The following is a 10742-nucleotide window of genomic DNA, read 5'->3' as shown; positions in this document are numbered from 1 at the left end:
GGTGCGGTCTTTTCTCACCTGGATGTTGATATCTCTATCCTTTCTCTATCCTCTATCCTCTATCCTAAGAAGGAACACAAAGATAAGATAGAATAAGATGGAAGAGAATGGAAGGAATGTGAGGGAGGGAAAGAGAGATAATGAGGGGTAGGAAGAGATAAACAGGGAGAGAGAGAGAGAGAGAGAGAGAGAGAGAGAGGGTGAAGGGAGAATCATGGGGCATACGGTCACCTGGTAGAGCTATTAAGAGGCATGCAGCAATACTCTCCATCCAGGTATGTCGGATGTCGTTCTCTCCCCCCCTCTCTCCTCTCTCTCTCTCTCTCTCTCTCTCTCTCTCTCCTTAATGATTCACTTTCTTTACACTTCCATCACAATCATCGTGCACCATAACTATCTACAATCACCATCTACCACCATCACTATCATCACCATAACCACCATCACCACACCATCATCACCATCATTACCATAGGCCACAAAAACTACAAGTATCATTTGATCGAAACTAATCTAACCTAACCTCTCCGAGGCCGAGTTTGGTTAAGTCAAGAAAACGAAGAAAGACGAAACATGCTTCCTCCTCCTTCCTCCCACCACCATCCATCCATGCTCCCCCTTCCTCCCACCACCATCCATCCATGCTCCCCCCTTCCTCCCCACCCACCCATCCATGCTCCCCTTCCGTACACACGCTATCCATCCTCCCCTCTCTCTACTCCTCCCCTCCTCTACCCCTCCCTCCTCTATTCCCCTCCCCCCAACCCCATCCTCCCCCGCCACCCCTCCCCACCTCCCCTCCCACCCTCCACCCACCCCTCCACCCCACCCCTCCACCACCTCACCTCCCCCCCCCTTCCCACGTCCCAGCCAGTCATGATGTAGGCTGGTATAAGTGTCACCACCTTACACATGGAAGGAGTAGGAGTATGAGCCCGGGTGGGTACCTTACAACCTGATCACAAGAGTCAAGATCCCTCGTCACTACTTCCAGGAGAAATAAACCCGACAATTGATGATTCGAACCCCGGTATCGATTTTCCTCCGATTCCACACACCGTCACTGGAATCGGGTCAGATATCGGGGTTTTTAGATGAATTTTTAGTTGTTTCTCAAGACTCCTGAGGTGGTGTAGGCGTCGTAAGGTCCCTGAAGGAGAGGATGTAGGAGGGTATGATTCGGGGTTGGGTGGTTCTCAGCTGTGCCAGAGACCCTACTTGCACGTTAGCTTCAACTTCTTCAACAATATGGTTTATGGAACACAAACAAATTGGCCGTTAGGGAAAAACGCAGTCATTATCGACCACCATTTTAGACACTCTTAGAGGCCTTAATCTTTGTTGTTGTTTTTTTTTATTACACTCAAGGTGGAAATGACAAGTAGGTGTGGTTTTTTCTTCTGTCATTTCAATTGTTGACGCCGACAGACAGAGAGACAGACGGGTAAATAGACAGACAAAGCAAACTGTATTGGTTGACTTATTTCTGTCTGTTTCTAGTATATTGTCTGTTTGTCTGTCTGTCTGTGTTTAAGGTCAACGTGTGATTGGATTTAGGAGACTATCCATCTAGCTATTTATCCATCTATCCGTCTAGTCATTTATCCATCTTCCTTCAGTTGGTAAATCTATCCAACCATGTCCAGAAAGACTAAACTTACATCAATATGTCATCTGTATGTCCGTATGTCCGTATGTCTTTCTACCATATCACCTGTCCCATCACGTCACCATTCCCATTCCCTAGCTCTTCTCCACGTCACCATTCCCTAGCTCTTCTCCACGTCACCATTCCCATTCCCTAGCTCTTCTCCACGTCACCATTCCCATTCCCTAGTTCTTCTCCACGTTCTTCTAGCTCTTCTCCACGTTCCCATTCCTTCATTAACCCATTTCCCCATTACTCTTTCCCCCATCCCATCGTTTACCCATTCCTTTTTTCCCCATCCCTTATCTTCCATTTTCTCTATCCCATCTTTATCTTATTTTTGTCTATGTATTTGATTCAATTTAATAATCTTAAGAAGTCATTTATCTCCTTATACCAGCAACCACCTCATTCCAGCGACCACCTCATTTAACCACCTCATTCCAGCGACCACCTTATTGCAGCGACCACCTCAATACTTCAAGGTTTTATTATCGTTTTGAAACTTATGATGAAATTTTACACGAAAAATTCCTTTTTGATGTATAACTGTCCAAAACAATTCAAAAACAAAATTACCTCAGTTATTTTTGTATTTTGTATTGAAATCCTCTAAGTTTGAGTAGATTTGTATAATTAGCTGATCCTATTGGTTGTATTATTGCAGAATAATAGAGATTAATGCCACTAACCGCGACTTATTAAATTTCAGGTGATGACAAAGTTCCAGGAAGCTGGTGGTGTGGGTCACACATCCCCAGAACAGAAACATAATGACATAGCACCTGTAGAAGGTTCCTCATCAGCTTGATCAGTATTATGAAGCTTGACCCTTAAGTAAGTTGCAGCTGATGGATGTTGGTATATTTCAACGGGATATATTCTGTTGTGGTGTATACGGTAACAACGCCACGACAGCAAGTGACTCTAAATGGTTCAGACTTTAACACCAGAGCATAATGGAGATGATAAGATGATTAATGTAGAGTGGGAGAAAACCTGTCTATAAGGCTCATAGGGCCTCCATGTCACCCCCGGGAGCCTCACAAAAAACGAAGATAATTGACGACAAAAAGACTGGTAAATATTTTTTGTTTACGATGTTATATTTTTAACCCCGATGGTGCTGGGGGGAACCAGGTCACCCAGGTGTGGTGAGGACACAGGGTGTGGTGAGGACCCAGGGTGTGGTGAGGACACCGGGTGTGGTGAGGACCCCGGGTGTGGTGTGCTGGGTGTGGTATCTGGGTGTGTGGGGATGAGTGTGTGAGGACCCAGTGTGGTGATGACCCAGGTGTTGGGACCAGGGGTGTGGTGAGACAGGTGACACAGGTGGGTGGTGTATGGGCTCTGCAAGAGCAGGAATATATTCAGTAGGCTATACTAATGACAGGGGGCAGCGGCTGGCAGTGGATAGGCCTCCACCTTCTGTCCTAAGGGTCCTGGTTTCACGCCTGGGGCACCCCTAGTTCCCCCAGCTGTAAATGGGCACTAAACCTTACTGTGTGGGACGGAAATACGGTCGAGTACGGTGACGGCCACAGTCTTCAGTTAAGCTGAGAGCTGAGTCTATAAAGTCCCGTCACTTATATATTTTAATGGTGGATTAATGCAATTACCACTTTCAATTAGCGCTTAATGACCATAGATGATGTAGCGCACTAATAACATCACAACATAGCAACTAACCTAAAACCATAACACCACAACATTACCACAACACCAAAACACCATAACACCAACACCATTTAACACCAACACCATAACACCAAACTAACACCATTAACACCACCATTAACAAACAACTCCAACACCATTAACCAACACCAACACCATTAACACCAAACCCAACACACACCAACACACACCACAACACCAACCATTAACACCATTAACACAACCAAACAAACAAAAACACCATTAACACCAACACCACTAACACCATTAACACCAATAACACCAACACCATTAACACCATTAACACCATTAACACCATTAACCTTATACCCAGTACAGCGGGAGTCAGGGGAGAAATAAATTTATGAAGTAACAGGTGGAAATAAATTGTTTCTTCTGATGCTTGAGGAAACCAGAAGTCGGGGTCAAAGGTCAAGTCTCACCTCACAACTCATATTACTTTATTATTACTGTTATACATCTCATGATTTATGTCTGCCCGAGATGAGAAAATATGTCTGTCTGTCTGTCTGTCTGTCTACTTGTTTGCCTGCCTGTCTGTCTACGTGTTTGCCTGCCTGCCTGTCTGTCTGTCTGTCTGTCTGTCTGTCTGTCTGTCTATTTGTTTGTCTGTTCATTATCTACTTGTTTGTCTGTCTGTCGTTCACTTGTTTGTTTGTCTGTCTGTCTGTCTGTCTGTCTGTCTGTCTGTCTGTCTGTCTACTTGTTTGTCTGCTTGTCTGTCTGTCTGTCTGTTTGTCTACTTGTTTGTTTGTCTGTATGTCTGTCTATTTATCTACTTGTTTGTCTGTCTGTCTGTCTGTCTGTCTGCTACTTGTTTGTCTGTCTGTATGTCTGTCTGTCTGTCTACTTGTTTGTCTGTCTATGTCTGTCTATTTATCTACTTGTCTGTCTGTATGTCTGTCTGTCTGTATGTCTGTCTGTCTGTCTGTCTGTCTGTCTGTCTGTCTATTTGTTTGTCTGTCTGTCTATTTATCTACTTGTTTGTCTGTCTGTCTGTCTACTTGTTTGTTTGTCTGTCTGTCTGTCTGTCTGTCTGTCTGTCTGTCTGTCTGTCTACTTGTTTGTCTGCTTGTCTGTCTGTCTGTCTGTTTGTCTACTTGTTTGTTTGTCTGTATGTCTGTCTATTTATCTACTTGTTTGTCTGTCTGTCTGTCTGTCTGTCTGTCTACTTGTTTGTCTGTCTGTATGTCTGTCTGTCTGTCTACTTGTTTGTCTGTCTGTATGTCTGTCTATTTATCTACTTGTCTGTCTGTATGTCTGTCTGTCTGTCTGTCTGTCTGCCTACTTATCTGCCTGTCTGTCTGTCTGTCTATCTGTCTGTCTGTCTGTCTGTCTGTCTGTCTGTCTATCAACTGTCTACATCACAGTCTACGTCCTTAGCCACGGTTCACAGGTAAGTTCCTTCTATTGACGGGGGTAGTAAGCGAGTACTGGTGTTTCCTTTAATCCGAATTGACTCTAAAAGACGATGGAATTTCCTGCCAGGGTTTGAAGTAATGATGGTGGTTACTGTAATATGACATGGTGTCTGTGTGTCTGTCTGTGTGTCTGTCTGTCTGTCTCTCTCTCTCTCTCTCTCTCTCTCTCTCTCTCTCTCTCTCCCCTCCCCTTTTCATGTTTCATTTGATTCTCCCCTCATTTCCTTCCTCCTACCTGGTAATTTAGGTTTTTTTCCTTCTTCTCTTACCTCACTCCCTTCCTCCTCCCTCCCTCCCTCCCTCCCTCCTTCCTCTCTCCCTCCCTCCCTTTTTTTCACTTCTTCTTCTTCTTCTTCTTCTTCTCCCTTATTTTGTTATCTGTCATTTTAATGTGTTTTTATGTTTTCTTTTCTATTCTTCATTTGTATATTTATCTTACTTTTACTTTTCTTCCTCTTCATTCCCTCTTTCTCAGCTCTCTCTCTCTCTCTCTCTCTACTTCCTCCTCCTCCTCCTCTCCCTCATCCTTCTCTCCTCCTCACCTTTCCCTTCCTCATCCTCACCCTCCCTCACACCGTTTCTCCTCACCCTTCTCTTCTTCCTCCTCCTCACCCCGATTCCTTCCTCCTTCCCTCCCTCTCCCTACAACCCTCCCTTCCTCTCCCTCACCATCCCTCCCCCTCATCATCATTACGGAGATCATCATAGTCATCATCATAGTCATCATCATAGTTTTCCAAATGACACACAACGGAAAAACAACCCAGACGACCGCGACAAAATGGGAAGGCAAAATTTTGTCTAATGGTTATATATAAAAAAAGGAAAATTAAATTACTAGTGACTGTTTACAACCCTGCTTTAAGTTCCCTCCCTTTGTCTCTCCTCTTTATCTCATTCCTTCCATCCTTTTATTACCTTCCTTCTCTTATTCCCTCCTTCTATATCTGTAATTTCTGGTTTTCTTTCGTTTTAAATTATCCTTCTTTTATTTCCTTATTCTCTCTTCTTTTACTCTCGTTCTCTGACTCTCCGTGGCCTCTTTTACCCTCCTTCTCTCTTTCTCTCACTCAATTCCTTTCTTCCTTACGCTTCTACTCTTGCTTCTTCCTTCTTTCCTTATACCCTCATTCTCTCACTAACTCCTTCCTTCCCTCTCTCATTCCCTCACTTCCTCCTTATCCCCGTCTCTCCCTCCCTCCCTCCCTACCCCCATCAACCTACACCTGTCCCCCTCCATCTACCTACACCTGTCCCCCTCCATCTACCTACACCTGTCCCCCTCCATCTACCTACACCTACTCCACCCACCTGCGCTACACCTATTCCTCCCTACACTTAATTAATGTCTCTTGCTGTTAAAAGTCTATGGGGTATTCTTGCCCGGCTTCATCTTGTAGTAACCAAACCTAACCTAACATAACCTAAACTTATCTAACCTTATCTAACCTAAGCTAAGCTAACCTAAGCTAACCTAACCTAACCTAACCTAACCTAACCTAACCAAACCTAAGCTAACCTAAGCTAACCTAAGATAGACTTGGAGTTAAAAAGATTCGGAATCGCCAGAGAAAAGCTTAGACAAAAAAAAACACTTGTAGAAAAGCTTAGATAGACAAGAAACGTCAAAAAATGAATAAGAATAAGCTGAAAACTTTTAAATGATGAAACACCACAAGATGAGTAAAGCTACTGAAGAAAATAAAAGCTTAGTAGAAGATAAAAATACAAAATAAAGCTTATTAGACGAAAACATGATAAATAAAGCTTAGGAAACGAAAACATGATAAATAAAGCTTAAAAGACGATGCAAATACCAAATAATGCTTACTAGATGCCAAACAAATAGCCAGTAAAGCTTAGGTGAAGAAAAAATACTAAATAAAGCTTAAAAGGCGACAAAAATTATAAATAACGCTTAGTAAACGAATAAGGTTACAAAGAAAATCTCAAATAAAGCTTATCAAACGAAGAAAATCCCAAAGGAAGCTAATTACACGAAGAAATCCCACCCCCCTTCTCCAAACAAAAACAAACATAAAATAAGCTATAGAAAATTACAGACAGCTAAATAATGAACAGCTAAGGGAAGCTAAAAGAGGGCGGAAAACGCAAAAACAGGGGAAAGTTAAATCAGCTAAAAGAAAATACCCTAAAGGAACACAGCTAACGTCACCTTTCTCCTTCAAGCATCAAAATGGCGGGTATCTGGAACTCGTCTCATTTTATTCTGAATTGGAAAACCGCCCCTTAGGTACAGTTTATTTAATGGTTATACGTAAATGACCTTTTCAATAATATAACATCAATGGAATAAAGATTAATCCAGTGATACGGGGGTTCGAAATGACTAAACTGATTCACAATAACAATCTCAAGTTCATAGCTGTTTCGGTTATAGTGATTCAGTGATTCATTTTTATCTATAGTGGAGTATATTCGGTTTGTCTACTGTGCTTAATAACACTCATTAGCATAGTAATATCACCCTTAAATACATATAAATAAACAACCATCATATACCTTAGCTACCTTTAACTATAACAAGTATAATTAATCTCTTAAATAGGAGGTTAAATCTTTCTTCGTATATAGAATAGGGGAATGTCTGCTCTGTCTGGTGTGTGTGTGTGTGTGTGTGTGTGTGTGTGTGTGTACGAACGTCTACAGATGTCTACAAAACAGACCGAAACAGACAATGGCGACACTCTATTAATCAAACACAATAACACTATTTTAATAACTAGCACAACGATGGTAAACAAAACTACTGCTATTATAACTGACAATAGCAATAATAAACATCACTAGCAATAATAAACATCACTAGCAATAATAAACATCATTATATCAACAGTTTCTTTGTAATGTTGTCAATTTTCTCTAACGCACAAGACGCCATTGTTAAACCGGCATAAAACATTCACGATTTAAACAAAGACTAAAACCTAAAACAATTCACAAAGACGTCACAGCAGGATATTGTGACGTCATGATACTGTAACGTCATGATATTGTGACGTCATGATATTGTGACGTCATGATACTGTAACGTCATGATACTGTGACGTCATGATACTGTGACGTCATGATACTGTGACGTCATGATACTGTGACGTCATGATACTGTGACGTCATGATACTGTGACGTTATGGCATAAACAAGAACATCACCTTCTCCAACCGTATTATGTCTCTTAATTACTGTCCTGACACACCTGAGCTTAAAGAAATTGATTGTATTCCTCTTAGTATGACATCATATTTGTTTGCGCATGATGTCATAGTTTAAATGTGACATCTGCACTATACATGACGTCACAATCAACCAAGGTAGAATGTTAGATATAATGATTAACTTTCTATACCGATACGGAGAGATAGTTAACTTTCTATAGCGAAGCGGATAGTCTATAGCAGCTGTTTGTTAATCTATAAGACACGATATAGAATAACTCATAGTATTATCAGTAGTATCTTTTAGTCATTTAGTGTTTGTTGATAATTTTGTTTATCCAGGTAAGGTACGATTTTTCACCTGTTGTAATTACCTGATAAGTAGGAATCTTAAGCCAAGTAAACAATGCGTATGGGAGACTTCACTTGGATTACGTAGTTCAATTCTGGTCACCGTATTACAGAATAGATATAGAATCCTTGGAAAGAATTCAGAGGAGAATGACAAGACTAATCCCGGGCATTAGGAACCTTGAGTATAGAGACAGGTTAAAGCATCTTAATTTACACTCCCTCGAGAGACGTAGAGTGAGGGGCGACATGATAGAGGTGTATACATGGGAGTCAGGGCTAAACAAAGGGGGCATTACAAAGGTACTCAAACTATCCAACCAGGAGCGAACTCGTAACAATGGTTTTTAATTAGACAAATTTAGATTTAGGCGCGAAATAGGTAAACATTGGTGTGGAAATAGAGTAGTGGACGAGTGGAATAAGTTACCAAATATCATCATTAACTCGAATACGCTGGATAGCTTCAAACGTTGGTTGGATGGATATATGAGCGATAGGGGTTGGGTGTAAATGGGACTGCCCAGTATGGCCCGCTGCAGTTTCCTCCATTCTTATGTTCTTATGTGACCAACGTGTATAAAATAATGTCAACCACATTCCTCTCAATCAACTAGACCAACCAACACCCCCTCGTGGGAGACAATGTTGACATGAACGGTGATTGATTGCGTCTAAGTTAATCAGCGCAGCGCAACAGGTGAGCCACAGCTTTACGCAGGTGAACCAAGTGGGCCAGAAACCTATCGTTCTCAGTGTCTCTGCTCAAAACAGTCATATTTCCCACTCATGTTTACGAGGTCATGTATGAAAGGTTGTCGCTGGTTCAACTAAAGGACGTCGCCTCATTACGCTGTCTCTCGTTATATCCGGGTGAGACACGCTAACTTGAGAGAGAGAGGGAGAGCGCGTTTGTCCCTGTGTGTGTGTGTGTGTGTGTGTGTGTGTGTGTGTGTGTGTGTGTGTGTGTGTGTGTGTGTGTATTGAGCAAAATGCACCCCAAATACACCCATAATTAATTCATGATTTATCTTCATACCCAAACAATAATTCATTAAAGTATAAAAATCCATCTTTCACACCACTTCAGAATCCAGACATCAGACATCATACTTCAGACATTAGACTTCAGACATCATACTTCAGACATCAGACTTCAGACATCAGACTCCAGACATCAGACTTCAGACATCAGACTTCAGACATCAGACTTCAGACATCATACTTCAGACATCATACTTCAGACATCATACTTCAGACATCAGACTCCAGACATCATACTTCAGACATCATACTTCAGACATCAGACTTCAGACATCATACTTCAGACATCAGACTCCAGACATCATACTTCAGACATCATACTTCAGACATCAGACTTCAGACATCATACTTATCAGACATCAAACATCAGACATCAGACATCAAACACTACTCACAGTCAATCTTAAATATATATCTAATCAGGTGTGGAAAATAATTAATTAAACTTATGTCTTCCTCTTCCTGGTTAATTTCAGGTAAAAACAACAACAGGTAATATATAAGAGTTAAAAAAGAATTAAAACAACTTAGTCAACTAATCTTACTTTAAACTTTCGTAAAACAACAAGAAACTTCAACAGAATATATTTAAGGACTCGCTGTATTAACTCTCGTATGTGTGTGTATGTCTTTGTTTAGTTAATTAGTTCACATTATATAACGTCACATTCTTACCTGTCATGCAAAACACCTGTGAATTATTATTGTCACACCTGTTGAGTACGTTAATGACTGTGACACACACACACACACACACACACACACTCTAATAAGATGTTTGTGAGAATGTTGGTCACGTGTAGCAGTTTTTATTGATTTATTTATTTATTTATTTATTTATTTACATTTTTGGGATAATCTTGGTTAGGTTAGGTTAAGTTACGGTAGATTAGGTTAAGTTAGATTTGCTTACCTTCAGTTATTTTAGGTTAGGTTGAGTTCCGTTACATTACGTTCGATTAAATTACGGTAGGTTAAGTTAAGTTAGGTTAGATTAGGTTAGGTTAAATTCCAATAGGTTAGGTTAAGTTAGGAAGGTTAGGTTAAGTTAGGAAGGCTAGGTTAAGTTAGGAAGATTAAGTTAAGTTAGCTTTAAAGTTCGTTGATATTAAGGTGAAATAAACTGGTGGGGGGGTGTCTAAAGTTCAGGTGAACCGAAAGAAATTGAAGAATACGAGTTCACATAATATTCAATAGGCCATTAAATCTATATCTTTCCTTCACTAATAATAAACAAATTATTGAACAAATTATCTAACCTAACCTAACCTAACCTAGAATACATGTACTGTAGCTACTGTAACTTTCCTGTAGGTGTAGGCCGCTGTACCGCTGAGGAGAGCTAAGACGCCTCCTGTACCCTCCTGGCAGTCTAGAATGTGTGTATTCCTGTATTCAAGTGT

The 10742-nt window shown here is 41.0% G+C and overlaps 1 protein-coding gene across 1 annotated transcript in view; it reads left to right on the top strand.

Moving 5' to 3' along the window:
* LOC121865653 overlaps positions 1-9746 on the top strand; it is a 24876-nt gene extending 15130 nt beyond the window's left edge. The window contains exon 2 of the mRNA XM_042365183.1: positions 9386-9746. Coding sequence (XP_042221117.1) covers positions 9386-9746 — 361 coding nt within the window. The remainder of the gene's footprint in view (positions 1-9385) is intronic.
* Positions 9747-10742: the final 996 nt, after the last annotated feature.

Source organism: Homarus americanus, unplaced genomic scaffold (genome assembly GCF_018991925.1).
Source record: "Homarus americanus isolate GMGI-L3 unplaced genomic scaffold, GMGI_Hamer_2.0 scaffold44651, whole genome shotgun sequence".
Classification (NCBI taxonomy): Eukaryota; Metazoa; Arthropoda; class Malacostraca; order Decapoda; family Nephropidae; genus Homarus; species Homarus americanus.
The sequence above is the reverse complement of the archived record's forward strand: the minus strand, read 5'-3'. Positions and strand labels throughout refer to the sequence as shown.